This window comes from Bubalus bubalis, chromosome 20, assembly GCF_019923935.1.
Source record: "Bubalus bubalis isolate 160015118507 breed Murrah chromosome 20, NDDB_SH_1, whole genome shotgun sequence".
NCBI classification, from domain to species: domain Eukaryota; kingdom Metazoa; phylum Chordata; class Mammalia; order Artiodactyla; family Bovidae; genus Bubalus; species Bubalus bubalis.
The window spans coordinates 39,833,621-39,850,403 of NC_059176.1; the positions used below are offsets into that span (position 1 = coordinate 39,833,621).

The 16,783-nt window shown below is 45.8% G+C and overlaps 1 protein-coding gene across 2 annotated transcripts in view; it reads left to right on the forward strand.

Moving 5' to 3' along the window:
- The window catches only part of TBC1D2B (TBC1 domain family member 2B), a 92,632-nt gene that overhangs the window by 22,804 nt on the left and 53,045 nt on the right, over positions 1-16,783 (forward strand). For both annotated transcript variants that reach the window (XM_045163783.1, XM_025271172.3), the window contains exons 2-3: positions 1,444-1,597; positions 13,696-13,861. In XM_045163783.1, the coding sequence (XP_045019718.1) occupies positions 1,444-1,597; positions 13,696-13,861 (320 nt within the window). The remainder of the gene's footprint in view (positions 1-1,443; positions 1,598-13,695; positions 13,862-16,783) is intronic.

Genomic DNA, 16,783 nt, shown 5'->3' on the forward strand with positions numbered 1-16,783 from the left:
TGGTTTGCTCCTTTTTACTGCTGAATAGTATTCCATGGTGTGAACGTTCCACGGTTTGTTTATCCGTTCACTGGATAAAGGACATTTGGCTTGTTTTCAGTCTTTGGCGATTATGAATAAAGCCTCTGAGCATTTGCATGCAGGGTTTGTGTGAATATGTATTTTATATTCCTCTGGGGTGAACATCTAGGAGTGGGGTTGCCAGGCCATTTGGTAGGTGTATAAGGAACTGCCACCCCGTTCTCCAGCAAGCTGCTCTATTGTATATCCCCACCAGCAAGGAAGGAAAGTTTAGTTGCTCTGTGCCCTTTCCAGCCATTGATATTGTCTGCTGTTTAAAAATATGGCCACTGTCATAGATGTTCCATCTAGTTTTTTTTCTTTTTAATTAATTAACTATATTTATTTGTTTATTCTTGGCCGCACTGGGTCTTTTCCTGCGTGCGGGCTTTCTCTAGTTGTGACGAGGAAGGGCTGCTCTCTCGTTGCAGTGTGCAGGCTTCTCACTGAGATGGTTTCTTTTGTGGAACACAGGGTCTAGAGCTCAGGCTCAGTAGCTGTGGCATGTGGGCTTAATTGCCCCACGGCATGTGGGATCTTCCTGGACCAGGAATGGAACCTGTGTTCCCTGTATTGGCATGCGGATTCTTAACCACTGGACCAGCTGGGAAGCACACCACCTAGTTTTTAATCTGCAGTTTTCTTTGCTCACTTTCTTAGGTGCTGACAGGATTTAAATACTGTTATTAGATTTGAATTGGCAGGGATGTCATCCGTACCTATGTGAGATGTGATTTCCTCACATAGAATTCATAGGTGCTCAGAACAAAAGGGCACTGAGAATATCAAGCCTTCCAAAAACCTTTTGAGGAAGACAGTAAATTGTATCATTCTGTAATTTCAGAATTTAAAAAGATTTCTTATTATTAGGATTAAATTCTTTATGTAAAAGTTGCTGTTTTCTTGACCATTTGTAGTGAACGAAGTTACTGATCTTGAAATTTCTTTGAGTTGTTCTTTTTAAAAATAATTTTGTATATTTATTTATTTTTGGCTGTGCTGGGTCTTCGTTGCTATGTGGGCTTTCCTCCAGTTGCAGCAAGCAGGGGGTATTCTCAAGCTGCAGTGTGAGGGCTTTTCATTGCGGTGGCTTCTCTTGTTGTGGAACACGGGCTGTAGGGCATTAGAGCTTGAGTCGTGTGGCACATGGGCTTAGTCGCTCCAACTGTGGGATCTTCCCAGACCAGGGATGGAACCTGTGTCCCCCTGCATTGACAGGCAGATTCTTTACCACTGAGCCTCCAGGGAAGCCCCTCTTTGAGTTGTTCTTAACTCTCCCTGCCATGTGTCAAGGTGTCCAGTCTGTCCTCACAAAACTTTTTTTTTTTTTATGCTGTTTATGCTCTTGGTGACCATAACACTTTTTCCCACTCCCTCTTGTAGGCCCCTAATCGTCAGCTCATGACTTACTGGTTACAAGAACTTCAGCAGAAGAGATGGGAATATTGCAACAGCCTTGACATGGTGAAGTGGGACAGCAGGACCTCCCCGACTCCTGGAGATTTTTCTCAGGGTCTCGTGGCCAGAGATAACACAGGTAGGTGAGAGACGGAGGGCTCCCGTGTCAGTGCTTTTTGCATTGACGTTTGATGTATTAAGTCAACTTAGCAGAAGAACTGAGAATGAAAATAATGATGATGATGCCTTAGGAAGGGGCAGCATCCCGTAGTTACTGAGGGCCTCTGCTTTCATGTACAGACTATATTCAAGCCCAACAACACCTCAGGAGTCAGGCAAAGCTGGTGCCTGGCACCCTAAAGCGATGGTACTGCTGAGGGCAGTGGGCAGTGCTCCGTCGTGCTGAAGTCCAGTCTGACCCCAGGGCCAGCCTTCTCTCCACTCCCTCTGAAGGTGAAGCACCAACACCCATAGTCCTGTGCACAGATGTGTGTGCCCACTGGGAAGATGTTCTCAGAGCTCTCACTGTGATTCACTGATGCTTCTCGGGAAGACGTTAAACCAGACGATAAAACTCTGGTTCTGTTTTATCTTGGACCTGTGGCATTTTCACAATTCATGCTAAGCCCTGGCCAGTCGCAGTGTGGAGATAAAGTGGTTTTATATTTGAATATCAAAACCAATAAAGCCCCATGATCTTCTCACAACTGTTTGGTTGCGATTACCGTATTAGAAGAGTGGGCGGATAGTTATTCAAAGCCCACAGGCCAATGGCTCCTGCAGGGACTGTGGGAGTGGAGGTGGGGTTGCTGTGCTTGTGGCCCTCTCTTCTTGGAGGGAGCAGGGCAGGCCCAGAAATAGCAGCCCTGGGCCCTGAAGAGTAAGGCATGAGAAGGCCAGGCCATCACACCAGCACTTCTTAAGGAGTGCACTTTGGAATTTGGCTGGAATGGGTGGTTCTCAGGCCTGTAAAGAGGTGTGGTGTGAACTTTTTAACACCTTTGAGACATTCACTCGGGAGAGCACAGGCTACTGTAGATTACCGGTGATCCGGCAACGTGTGCAGCTGACTAGTGGAAAGCCTTCTTGGACTTTTAAAATTATTTTTCCTCCAAATTCCTGTTTTACTGCCTGCCTCGTTTTTAACCAATCCGCAGGTTAACCCTCTGGTCAGTGAGAAATTACCGTATACTTCACACCTGTTAAAATGCTATGCAGCGAGAGTTCTTAGGTCATTTTCATGGATGAGTTAACACCAACAATAGCAGGAGCTGAAGGGATGCCTGCCTTTTCAGGCCAAAACCCCTCTATGTTTAGTTCACATGTCTGCTCATTGATGACTGAGTTTTTTAAAAAGCCACTATTATAAAGCTTTAGATCAAAAGAATCTCCGTAGCTCAGGATCAGTCACCGGGAATGTTTGGAAACCCTGCCGGGAAGCCAGCAGTATTCAAGGCAGTAGCCTTTGGCACAGGCAAGCCTAGCTTTGCCTTGGTTCCTTTCTTCTGAGGACACCAAGTGTTTCCATCTAAGGGAGACTCAGGCATTAGACTGAGAGGAGAGCCACAGGAATGGCACCCAGGCCTGCAATCCCTTCATAACACAACCTGCCTTCTTTTAAGCCGAGGTGCTGAGGCCGGGGAGCCGGAGAAAACACCTGCAGCCCCCCTTGGCTCTCTGCATTTGGTTTGGGGACTGTAGTGTGGGAATTTAGAGTTGGCGTCCTCTGGCGTTTACTCATTCAGGAAGTAGATGCCCATGACAGGCCTGGATCCCCCTCACAGAGTTTCTAGTCCAGCAGAGGGAAAAAAAAGTGAGATCACATGAGAGGGAAGGAACAGGGTACCAAGGGCCATGGATGGCTTACGCACAGCTTTGGGGTGGGTGGGGACCCTCTCTGAGACCTGAGGATGATCAGGTAAGAGCAGCGCAGTGGCCTCCAGGACTAGAAGGAGGTGAGGCTCGAGGAGGAAGGCGGTGGGCAGGGAGCCAAGCTGGGGGGCACACCCAGGGCCAGTGTGGGGAGGGCTGGACTGTGGGCTTGGGCTTCTGGACTCTCCTAAGGGCAGTGGGATGCCTCTGAAGATTTTATGTGTAGAAATGACTAATTTTGAACTTCTGCCAATTTTGTAGATAACTTCTGAGAATAAATAGTTAAACTTTGGATGACCAGGTGATTTGGAAGACTGTAGTTATTCAGGAAGACAGAAAGTCTAAAGGAGGAAGTCGAGAAGAAAAGGCTAGATTTTACCCCCTCCCCCATTTTAATCATCATTTTAGATAAAATTGGTTAACAGATAAAATGTGTTAAGGTTTGTCATGGTGCTCTGTGATGTTTCTGAAGCCATGCTAGTAGTCATCTGCTCAGCCTAAGTCATGCTAACTCTAGCTAAGATTGAAGACATGTTTTTATTACTCTGATTTACATTAAAAAATGAAGCTTTTCCTACTGTCCTCTCCATGTTACCCAGTTTTTGGTACAGTCTTCATTTGTTGATAATGTTGTGGTCCATCAGTACTTGCCTAGCACCTAAAGTCAACACGGGGAAAGATACACGAAATTCACGTTTCCTGGACAGGCAGCTCTGTCTGGTGGAAGAATCCCTGTGGGTCTGGGTTTGAGTCTTGTCTCTGATGTTTACTGTTTGTCAGACTCATGAGTGTGAGTCTTTTTTCTCTCTAGTAAAGAGTAGCAGACTGCAGCCTGTGGAAATGAAGTTTCATGGGAACAAAGCACCACTCATTTATTTCGTATTGTCTGTGGCTGCTTTTGCACACCAGTGGTAGAATTGAATAGTTGTCACAAGACCATTTAGCTCACCAGTCTGAAATATCTACTACTATCTGGCCCTTTAAGAGGAAGTTTTTTTTCTGACCCCTCCTGTAATGTCTTGAGCGTCCCCCTCTTTTTGAGCCTTAGTTTTTTCAACTGTGAAATGGAGATTGTTTATTCAGTCTTTCACTCCAGGCCTTCTTATATTCTAGGCATTGTGCCACTGCCTGGGATATAAAGGCGGATAAGTTGTGGGCCGTGTTCTCAGAGAGTATGTGGTCTAGAGAGGGACCCAGACAGGTAAAGAGGCCTGCACAATGCAGTCTGGTAAGCATAGGGGCCTGAGGTGGGCACAGGAGGCTTACCTACACTTGCGTGTTGGAGGGTAGGATGTTGGTGGTGTCTGCGAAGGCTTCCTGGACTAGGAGATGACTGAACTGAGTCCTGAAGTCAGGTAAGAGCCAGCCTGGTGAAGCAGGGAGTGGAAAGGCCTGGAGACCCTGAAGATCAGGGCCTGATGCACATGTAGAGAGGGTGGGCAGGAGTGACAAAGAGAAAGCTGGATGGATGATCGGGGACCAGACCTGGAGGGGCTTGTAAGATAAGTAGCAGCACAACCAGTGATTGGGTTGGATGTACATTTGAGATGATTAACCATGGCTGAGAGGGAAAGAATGGATTCCTCAGCAAGAGGAGAGGAAGGGAGACCAGTTGGAAGGCTGGTCCAGCCTAGAAATCACAGTAGCGGGTAGCAGCAGAAAAGATGGAAAAAAGTGTGCAGAGTTGGAGATTGTGTAGTGAGAGAATTGGAGGATTAAAGGTGGGATTAGCTTTCTGGGAGCAAGAGGGCAGAGGGTGCTGTCCAGGCCCCAGGCCCAGGCAGTTGGCTGGATGGGATTGGGAGGAATACTCACGATAGCCTTGTCCCCCACCTGTCCCCACCCCCCATAGTTCTCTTATGTGGATCAGGTGGGAAACTGCATTGTTAAGTGTAAAGATATACATTATATTCCAATCCCAAAGAAGGGCAATGCCAAAGAATGTTCAGACTACCACACAGTTGCACTCATTTCACATGCTAGCAAGGTAATGCTCACAATCCTTCAAGCTCTAGGCTTCAACAGTATGTGAGCCATGAACTTCCAGATATATAAGCTGGATTTAGAAAAGGCAGAGGAACCAGCGATCAAATTGCCAACATCCGGTGGATCATAGAAAAAGCAAGAGAATTCCAGAAAAAACATCTGCTTCATTGACTACACTAAAGCCTTTGACTGTGTGGATCACAACAAACTGTGGGAAATTCTTACAGAGATGGGAATACCAGACCACCTAACCTGCCTCCTGAGAAACCTGTATGTAGGTCAAGAAGCAGCAGTTAGAACTGGACATGAAACAATGGACTGGTTCAAAATTGGGAAAGGAGTACATCAAGACTATATATTGTCATCCTACTTACTTAACTTTTATGCAGAGTACATCATGTGAAATGCTGGGCTGGATTAATCACAAGCTAGAATCAAGATTGCTGGGAGAAATATCAATAACTTCAGATATGCAGATAACACCACCCTAATGCAATGGCACCCCACTCCAGTACTCTTGCCTGGAAAAACCCATGGATGGAGGAGCCTGGTGGGCTGCAGTCCATGGGGTTGCGAAGAGTTGGACACAACTGAGCGATTTCAATTTCACTTTTCACTTTCCACTTTCATGCATTGGAGAAGGAATGGCAACCCACTCCAGCGTTCTTGCCTGGAGAATCCCAGGGACAGGGGAGCCTGGTGGGCTGCCATCCTAATAGGGTCGCACAGAATCCGACACGACTGAAGCAACTTAGCAGCAGCAGCAGCAGCAATGGCAGAAAGCAAAGAGGAACTAAAGAGCCTCTTGTTTGAAGGTGAAAGAAGAGTGAAAAAGCTGGTTTAAAACTCAACATTCAGAAAAGTAAGATCATGGCATCTGGTCCCATCACTTCATGGCAAATAGATGGGGAAAAAATGGAAACTTTATTTTCTCAGGCTCCAAAATCACTGTGGACAGTGACTACAGCCACGAAATTAGAAGACGCTTGCTCTTTGGAGAAAAGCTATGACAAACCTAAAGCAGAGACATTACTTTGCCTGCAAAGGTCCATCTAGTTAAAGCTGTGGTTTTTCTAGTAGTCATGTATGGATGTGAAAGTTGGACCATAAAGGAGGCTGAAAGTTTAAAGAATGTTTAGTCACTCAGTCGTGTCCAACTCTTTGCGACCCCATGGACTGTAGTCTCCCAGGCTCCTCTGTACATGGGATTTTCCAGGCAAGAATACTGGAGTGGGTTGCCATTTCCTTTTCCAGAGGATCTTCCCGACCCAGGGATCAAACCCGGGTCTCTCACGTTGCAGGCAGACACTTTACCATCTGAGCCACCAGGGAAGTCAAAGGATGCTGAGCACCAAAGAACTGATGCTTTTGAACTGTGGTACTGGAGAAGACTCTTGAGAGTTCCTTGGACAGCAAGGAGTTCAAACTAATCAATCCTAAAGGAAGTCAGCCCTGAATATTCATTGGGAGGACTGATGCTGAAGTTTGAAGCTGAAGCTCCAAAACTTTGGCCACTTGGTGTGAAGTGTTGACTCATTGGAAAAGACCCTGATGTGGGAAAGATCGAGGGCAGGAGGAGAAGAGGTCAACAGAGGATGAGATGCTTGGATGGCATCATTGACTCAATGGACTTGAGTTTGAGCAAGCTCCAGGAGATAGTGAAGGACAGGGAAGCCTGGCGTGCTGCAGTTAATAGGGTCACAAAGAGTCGCACATGACTGAGCGACTGAACAACAACAACGTACACACATGTATACACACATATATGTGGGCTTCCCTGGTGGCTCAGTGGTAAAGAATCTGATTGCAGTGCGGGAGGTGTAAGTTTGATCCCTGGGTCAGGAAGAACCCCTGGAGAAAAAAAATGGCAACCCACTCCAGTATTCTTGCCTGGGAAATCCCATGGACAGAGGAGCCACGTGGGCTACAGTCCATGGGATCACAAAGAGTCAGACACGACTGAGAAACAAACCAACAACAACAATACATATATATATATGATATTATCATTTTGAATCCCTTAGGGTCCCATTCAGCTGCAATTAATGGAAAACCTAGTAGGGACTTACAAGTAGAGATTTGTGTCTCACGATGGCAGTCCCTAGTTGGCAAAGCTCCCCTCCACCAGTGCCATTGAGGGACCCATTCTGTCCTCCTTTGGAAGTGACACCCATATCAAATAGGAGAAAGCTTTCCTAGAAACTCTTTCACTTTATGCCTCATTAGCTAGAACTGTCCCAGGACCAGCTGGAATGGAGTTTGAGGAGGCCAGTGTTCTAGCTGAGCATGTGGCCACCATCAAAACCAGGGTCTGTGAGGAAGAGCTGGAACGGGGTTTGGATAGGCAGTTGGCACTGTCACATAATTGCCCACGTTAAATTTGTTTTCTAGGGTTCATGTTTCCAGAGGAAGAATCTGTTCATCTGTGTGATTGAAATTTGCAGCCGTATATAATCAGACAGATATTAGAAAGTGGGATGACTTTGTCACCATTTTATCGGGTCTGTCCGCCTTTCATCTGCAGTCTGGCCTCTGAAAGTATGCCATGCCTCAGACGCCTCTCTGTATGTCTTTCACGTTTGGATAGATAAAGACCTAGTTTCAACACAAAGGAATGATTTGCAAAGATAAAATCAAGAATCTGCCGACCTGCAGAGCTGTTGGGAAAGAGGTAGCCAGAACCCAATTACCAGATGTACGTGCTGCATGTTCTGTATACTCCATTTCCCATCTAAACGAATAGGTGAACAAGTGAGGGGAAACAGGACTTTGTTTTTTAAGACTTCTTGAGAGTTTGGGAGTACAGAAGCCCTTACCATCACAGGAGGCTTCAGTGCCCAAGTGCCTGTTTGAGTTCGGGGGTATTTCTTGCAGACAGTGGTACGGTGAGGACGGTTTGAGGGATGACCGCACGTTTCCTGCTCTGAAACAGCTGCGCGAGTACCCGCTGTGGTGCTGGCGGCTTGTGTGGGGGCGGGGGAGGGGAAGGGAAGTAGCCGCGGCGTCCTGTCCTCCCCCAGCGTGTGCTGGGCGCTCTGTGCACGTGCTGGGACTGGAGGGAGGGAAACCATAGGGTAGGATGCAGACCCCACATTGGCAAAGCCGCAGGAATTCCATCAACTCATTTAATGTCCCAGTTCCCCAAAGTTATCAAAGAAGCTGTGCTTTTATGTAATCCTGTTTGTAAAATTCTACAGAACGCTATGTGGTGTTGTGACGTGTAAGTCATGGTGATTATCAGCCTCGAGGCTGAGAGGCAGCCTGATCTAGTGCAGAAAGTGCATGGAACCTCGGGCACACACCGTTTCCCCGCCTGGGAACAAGATGCTCCCTGAGGTTCCTTCTGGATTGAAGTTTCTGTGATTCCTGACATCAGGCTGTGACAGGGAGGGAGACGATGAGCAGGGTTAGATTCCAGCTGTATCTCTGGGGGAGCCCATGGGAGCCTCCTGAAGAAGATCCGCAGGAGACTGTCCATGGTGGGCTGGACCGTGGTGCCCGTGGAGACGGGCTGAGCCCAGCTTTGGGTGGGATGGGGTCAGTGAGTGTGGGGGGTGGATGGGGGCACTGGGCATGACGCAGGAGTGCATGGAGGCGTGAGAAGGCAAGAGAGAGAAGCCCTGGATTGGGGTGTGCTCTCCCCATGTCACTCAGGGGGTCTCTCAGGGGTGAGGTGGCAGGAGCCGGGGAGTCAGCAGGGATGGTGACCACAGATTCTTAGAGAACGGCAGGGCCCGCTGCCTCCTGTCCTCAGCCCGCAGCAGGCCCTTCCTCTGCACCACGACCATCGTCCTTCATTTCTTCCTTCAGCCATTTACCAGTGTTTATCGAGTCTGCTGTGGGGTATGTGGCCATCAGCACATCAGACAGAGGTCCGATTCTCACAAGATTTATATCCTTGGTGAGGCTTGGGAGAGAGCGGATGGACAAGTCATTAACCAGACACATGGGCTGGTCCACCCCGGGGCCTCTGAGACCCAGTGGCTTGCTGCCTCTGCTTCCTTTTGGGGTAGACGCACACTGTACCCTCACTTGGAAGGTAACTATGCTGCTTCCGACCACTCCTTCACAAGCTGGGTTAAACTCACTTTGATAAAGGGGAAAAAAAGCTTTTTCAGGTTAACCCCACTCTGAGTGACCTCCTCCAGCTCCCAGTGGGGACCCACAGGCTCTCTTTTGCAGTATCTTTGACACACATGGGAATGGCCTTTCCCCAGAGCTCTTTCCTCATTTCTTGGATCTCGCTGCATCTTGGCTCTCTGTTCTGCCCTCTTCAGGGTTGCCGGCGGGGGGCTAGGAGCAGGAGAGGAAGGGAAGACTCACGGAGGTGACCAGATGTGAGCAGGAGCCTCCCCTGTGTGGGGCCCCTGGTGTTAGACTGCGTCCAGTGGGAAAGACTCCTGGAGATCTGGGAGTGGCCACACTGGGACGATAGAGGCTCTGCTGGAATCAGAACCCAGGAATGTAAAATTTGTAGTCCAAAACTTGCTCAGGAGTATCATTTAGGCATTTGAAAATTTTCAAAAATCACAAAGATCTAAACACCAAAACTCTTCAAGCACAGACTCTTCCCCCACTGCAGCTGCACGGGAAAGCACATGTTTGTGAACCCAGTCCATCTCTTGGGGCTGCAAGGAAATACTGTCCTGTCCTAGTTTCTGTCCTCCTTGAAGTGGTCCCCTGAATGCTAATGTTGGTACGTGTATTGAGGAGAAGCCAGCAGCTCCGCTTTTAATTAAGGAAACCTCCACGTGGTCTTTTAAAAACCCCAAACCAGACAAAACAATAATAGCTGAAACTGGGAAATGGCTTCTTTTTCACGTCAGATAATGACTTTTAGAAATGGTCTGTTTTGCCAACATCCTCCCTGGCTCCAGTCCTGTTTCTGCACCCCACCCTCAGGGCCTGAGTTCCTCAGGAAGCATTTCCAGCGTGAGCCCAGGGCTGCTGCAAGGGCTGGGTGTCCTGGTCATGGGCGCTGGGCTGTGCTCGCACCCTTGACAGCCTCACCCGCAGAGGGGCCGTGCGTCACCTTGCTGCCGACCCACACAGGAAGAAGGGGCTGGACTCGGCTCGAGCAGAAACAGGTGCAGTGCGCTGTGCTTATTTCCTGGCTTGGCTTAGAGCTGTGATGCTTCGCCTGCGAGGGGTCTGTGAAAGACCAGCCTCTGGAAAGCCTGGGTGTTGACTTTACCTTTGTCTAAAGAAGAGGTGTGCCCGTGTGCCCACTGACTGACACGCTCACAGATGTCGGGTGCCCGCCTCTGCCCGGTACAGTCACTGCAGTGCCATGCAGCTGCTGCTGAGAGACTCTGGTCTTCCACGTCCTGACAGATGAAGTAGGGGAGGAGGCTGGACCCCGTTAGTGGTGTTTGAACTTGGCTTTTTTTCGTTTGTTTTTTGGAACTCTTTTTTTCTTTCCCCAAATGAAATCTCAAGGGGAACTCCAGGATATAAAAGAGTGAAAAGAGGAACCACTGTGGTTGAAGCTGAGGGCAGGACCCCTTCCTTCTGTCCCGTGGAAAATCCAGAGGAAGGTCTGGATACCAGGGACTCGATGCCTTCGGTGGTGACTTGGAGCTTAACATTTTATTGTTTTATGTCTTTCTCCTAGATACGTTCTCCTTTAGGGCAAGAACTCTGATCGTTTGTTGTACCCTGAGCACCTCATGCTTCATACACAGTCGTCATTTGAATCAGGAATCAGGTGGTTTGTAATTTCTGGCCTTCTTGACTTAATCTTGTAGTCCATTACCAAGCCCATAGGTCTTCTGTCTCCCAACACAAATTCTTGCTCTTCCTACTCAGAACCCTACTACGAGCCAGGTGTTGACTCTCCTGGCCAGGCCCCAGTTCCCCTGAGGGATACACAGCAGTCATTTCGTGTCTCACCCAGCCTGCTTTTCCCAATGTGTTTCCGGAGCCCTTCCCACACTGACTACGGTCAAGTGAGTGACCTGCCAACAAAGCGCGAGCCCACCGATAGGTGTTCTCACTTGGAGCGTCAGTTTGCAAGGACCCCTGACTCCAGTGTTTCCTGTGCTCTGCCGTCTCTGTCTTCCTGTGCTCAGTGACCTTCACAGGGACTTGTCCTGAGTGAGCTCAGGTTGTGTGCTCATCTGATTAGAAAGTAAATGTTTCCTTGGATATCAGTGTCCAGCATTCCATTCTGATTGTTTCCACTGAAAGTAATGATTGACATTACCAATCTAGGGATGCTTTATTCCAGGGAAGTATGGATCAAATTGATGATCATAAAACAGTGTTAAATTCTGTTTCAGTTCAGTTCAGTTCAGTCGCTCCGTTGTGTCCGACTCTTTGTGACCCCATGAATCACAGCACGCCAGGCCTCCCTGTCCCATCACCAACTCCTGGAGTTCACTCAGACTCACGTCTATCGAGTCAGTGAGGCCATCCACCCATCTCATCCTCTGTCGTCCCCTTCTCCTCCTGCCCCCAATCCCTCCCAGCATCGGAGTCTTTTCCAATGAGTCAACTCTTCGCATGAGGTGGCCAAAGTACTGGAGTTTCCGCTTTAGCATCATTCCTTCCAAAGAAATCCCAGGGCTGATCTTCTTCAGAATGGACTGGTTGGATCTCCTTGCAGTCCAAGGGACTCTCAAGAGTCTTCTCCAACACCACAGTTCAAAAGCATCAATTCTTTGGCACTCAGCCTTCTTCACAGTCCAACTCTCACATCCATACACGACCACTGGAAAAACCATAGCCTTGACTAGACGAACCTTTGTTGGCAAAGCAATGTCTCTGCTTTTGAATATGCTATCTAGGTTGGTCATAACTTTCCTTCCAAGGAGTAAGCGTCTTTTAATTTCATGGCTGCAGTCACCATCTGCAGTGATTTTCGAGCCCAGAAAAATAAAGTCTGACACTGTTTCCACTGTTTCCCCATTTATTTCCCATGAAGTGATGGGACCGGATGCCATGATCTTCGTTTTCTGAATGTTGAGCTTTAAGCCAACTTTTTCACTCTCCTCTTTCACCTTCATCAAGAGGCTTTTTAGTTTCTCTTCACTTTCTGTCATAACGGTGGTGTCATCTGCATATCTGAGGTTATTGATATTTCTCCTGGCAATCTTGATTCCAGCTTGTGCTTCTTCCAGCCCAGCGTTTCTCATGATGTACTCTGTTTACAAACATGTATATTCTCAGAGAGATTATACAGTTGGGAAGAATGCAAAATATTTATTATTGGATACATTTTACCAGAACTTTAGAAAAGTAAGTTTTTATTATGGGAAATTTTAAGCATATGCAGAGAGAATGACATAATATTACCCACATGTTTATTAGGTGGTTTCAACAATTAGTATTTCATGGCCCATTTTGTTTCATTGATATACTTACCCACTTAATTTTATTATTTGGAAGCAAATAACATGTTGTTTGGGGTGGATATCATTTATTTGTTAAATAACAAAATATTGTTATCTTGAAGCAAATTCTGGACAGCATATCATTGCAACCTCAAATATTTCAGATGTTTACATTTTTAAGATATAGTTTCGGATTTGATCAGGCTTTAGCATCAATGCATTTGCCTGTGAATTTACTGAACTGCTGGCCTTTGTGTGCAAACTTATTTTTTCAGTGTCACTATTTGCAATTAGCAAGTATGTATATATTCTATTCCCCTCTTACAGAAAAGGGCGTGAGTGTAATCTGGTCTGCAGTTGTTTTTTTTTTAACATAACAGTTTATCCTGGAAATTGTTCCTTATCGGTATAGGTAAGTGGACCATGATCACAGCCTTATACTGGGTTTACTGATCTACAAGACAGCAGAGATGAGCTCTAGCTATTTTCCCTGTGCTGTTGCTGTTAACACTTGGTGGTTTGAAGTATGTACAACCTTCCTCTGAGGAACGTGGATCAGCTTTAGATGAAAATGTTTACAGAATGCCCTAGTCATCTACAGATTGTATTTTTATGTAGTACACATTAAAAATATACTGTAGTATTGGACTTCCCTGGTGGTACAGTGTGTAAGAATCCACCTGCCAGTGCAGGAGGCACAGGTTCAATCCTTGATCTGGGAAGATCCCATGAGCCTTGTAGCAACTAAGCCCGTGCGCCACACTCCTGAAGCCCGAACGCCCGAGAGCCTGTGCTCTGCAACCAGAGAAGCCACCGCAGTGAGAAGCCCGTGCACAGCAACAAAGAGTGGCCTCCACTCACCCCAACTAGAGAAAGGCTGCGTGCAGCAACGAAGACCCAGCGCAACCAAAAACAAACACTTAAAAACACTGCAATAATATATTATGTAAAATTTTGTATAGTTTATCAAGATAGTGTATTATGTAGGATATCAAGTTCCCTGTGGAATCGTTGAATAAGTGACACTTGTTTGCCTTTCTTTCAGATTTAATTAACCTGCACTCAAATGCTTCTGCAGAAAAAGCCAGAAATGTCCTAGCTGTGGAAGCTGCCCCTGGAGAGCTGGTAGGAGAGCAAGCTGCAAATCAGCCCGCCCCAGGGCCTCCGAATTCTATTAACTTCTCTTTTAAACAGTGGAGCACGGAGCTCAGGTGAGTCTTTGGAAAGCATTATGTGAAACTGAAAATGGATTGTTTCTGATAATGTATAATTTTATATGTGAAATTGTAAAATCACTTGGTATTTGTGAAGGTATTGGTCACAAGGTACTTTCACATACTCTTAGGTTGTATGGGACTCCTGTTAAGTGCCTGATGCTTTCACACTCAGGGTTTAATTGTTTGAGTATGACCATACTCAGTGATTGACACATGGTCATGTGGTTGACATTTTATGGAGACAACAATTGGCTCAGGAGGAGTCTTTGCCTATGGTCACAAGGCTCCCAGGCTGCAGAGTTGAATGAGCATCACCACAGTCAGTTTCAGAATAATTTTCACCACCCCAAGAAGAAACCCCAGGACCCATTAGCAATCCCTTCCTGTTTCCCCCAAACACCTTCTTCCTATCCTGCCCTTTCTACTTTTTTGTCTCAGTGGATTTGCCGATTTTGCATATTTCCTAGAAGGGACATCCTGCGGTACCTCGTCTTGCTTCTTTCACTGAGCATAATGTTTTTAAGGTTTTCATCCAAGTTATAGCATGTATCAGGACTTCATTAATATTTCATTTCTCTTTATTGTGGAATAATACTCTGTTATGTGGGTATACCACATTTTGTTTATGCGTCCTTCAGTTAATGGGCGTTTGGATTCTTTCCACTTTTGGGCTATGAATACAGTTGCTGTAAACATCTGTGTGCAGGTTTTATGAAGACATAACTTTTCAACTTCTTTGAGTAAATATCGAGGAACATGTTGGATCATATGGTCAGAGCATGTTGAGTTTTGTGAGAGACTGCCAGGCGGTCTTCTGAAACGTACCACTTTGCCTTCATTTCTACCAACAATAAATGAGAGTTCCTGTTGCTCCACATCCTTGCCAGCGTTTCATGTCATCAGTGTTCCAGGTTTTGACTGTTTCAGTAGTTGTTTAGTGGTAGCTTGTTGTTTTAATTTTTATTTCCTTGATGACATATGAGGTGGACCATTTTTCATATGCATATTTGCCGCTTGTTTATCTTCTTTGGTGGAGTGTCTGTTAAGGTCTTTGGCCATTTTTAAGATTGGGTTGTTTGTTTTCTTACTGTTGCATTTTAAGGACTCTGTGTATTTTGAATAGCAGTCCTTTGTCAGATTTGTCTTTTGTAAATGTATTTTCCCAGCCTGTGACTATCATCTAATTCTCTCAGTATTGTCTTTCACAGAGCAGAAATTTTTAATTTTAATCAAGTCCAGCTTATCAATTATTTCTTTCATATCATGTGTTTGTTATTGTGTCTATCTACCCAAGGTTCTGTAGGTTTCCTTCCATGTTAATGTTAACTTGTAGTTCTGTAGTTTTGAGTTTAACATTTACATCTGTGATCCATTTTGAGTCAGTTTTTGTGAAGCATATATGGTCTCTGTGTCTGGTTCTTTCTTTTGCATGTGAGAGTCTAGTTGCTCCAGCACTGTTTGTTGAAGAGGTAGTCTTTGCTCCATTGTATTGTCTTTGCTTCTTTGCCAGTAATCAGTTGATTATATTTATGTGGTTCTATTTCTGGATTCTCTCTTATGTTCTATTAATGTATTTGTCTGTTCTTTTGCCAGTACCACACTGTCTTGATTGCCATAGCTTTATAGTAGGTCTCAAAGTAGAATAGTGTCAGTCTTCCAGCTTTATTCTCCTTCAGTTATTGTGTTGGATAGTCTAAGTCTTTTCTCTCTCCATATAAACGTTAGAATCATTTTGTCAATAATCACAAAATAACTTGCCAGGATTTTGATTGGGATTGCATTGCTTCCCAGGTGGTGCTAGTGGTAAAGAACCCACCTGCTAATGCAGGAGATGGAAGAAGTTCAATACCCTGGGCAAGAAGATCCCCTGTAAGAGGGCACTGTGACCCACTCCAGTGTTCTTGCCTGGAGAATCCCAAGGACAGAGCAGCCTGGTGGGCTATGACCCATAGGGTCACAAAGAGTCAGACACGACTGAAGTGACTTAGCATGCATGCACACGTTGAATCTGTAGATAAAATTGGGAAGAACTGACAACACTGAGTTTCTCACCATGAGTGTGGAATATTTCTCCATTTATTTTGTTCTTTAATTTCATTCATCAGAGTTTTGTGGTTTTCCTTATATATAAATCTTATATGTACATTTTGTTAGATTTATATACCTAAGTATTTTGCTTTCTTGGTGCTAATGTAAATGATACTGTATTGTTAATTTCAAATTCCACTTGTTCATTGTTGGTATGTAGGAAAACAGTTGAATTTGGTATGTTAATCTCATATTGTGCAACCTTGCTATAATCACTTACTAGTCCCAAGAATTTTTTGGTTAATCTTTTCAGGTTTTCTACGTAGATGGTTGTGTCATCTATGAACAGTTTTATGTCTTCCTTGCCAATATCTTTACTTCCTTACCAATACTTTCTTTTCTTTGCCTTATTGCATTAGCAAGATTTCCAGTACAGAGCTGAAAAGGAGTGGTGGGAGGAGGCATCTTTGCCTGGTACATGGTCTTAGTGGGGGCTTCCCCAGTGGCTCAAGTGGTAAAGAATCTGCCTGTAATGCCAGTAACACAGCAGACCCAGGTTCAATACCCGGGTCGGGAAGATACCCTGGAGGAGGAAATGGCAACCCACTCCAGTAATCCTGCATGGAGAATCCCACGGACAGAGGAGCCTGGTGGGCTACAGTCCATGGGGTCGCAAAGAGTCGGACGCAACTTGGCACGCGCTCACTCAGCCTTAGCCTGGCCTTAGTGAAAATGCTTCAGATTTCTGGCCATTAAATAGGATGTTAATTTTAGGATTTTTTGTAGATGGTCTTTATCAAGTTGAGAAAGTTACCTCTATTCCTAGTTTATTGAGAGTTTTTATCATGAATGGGTGTTGGATTTTGTCAGACACATTTTCTGTGTGAA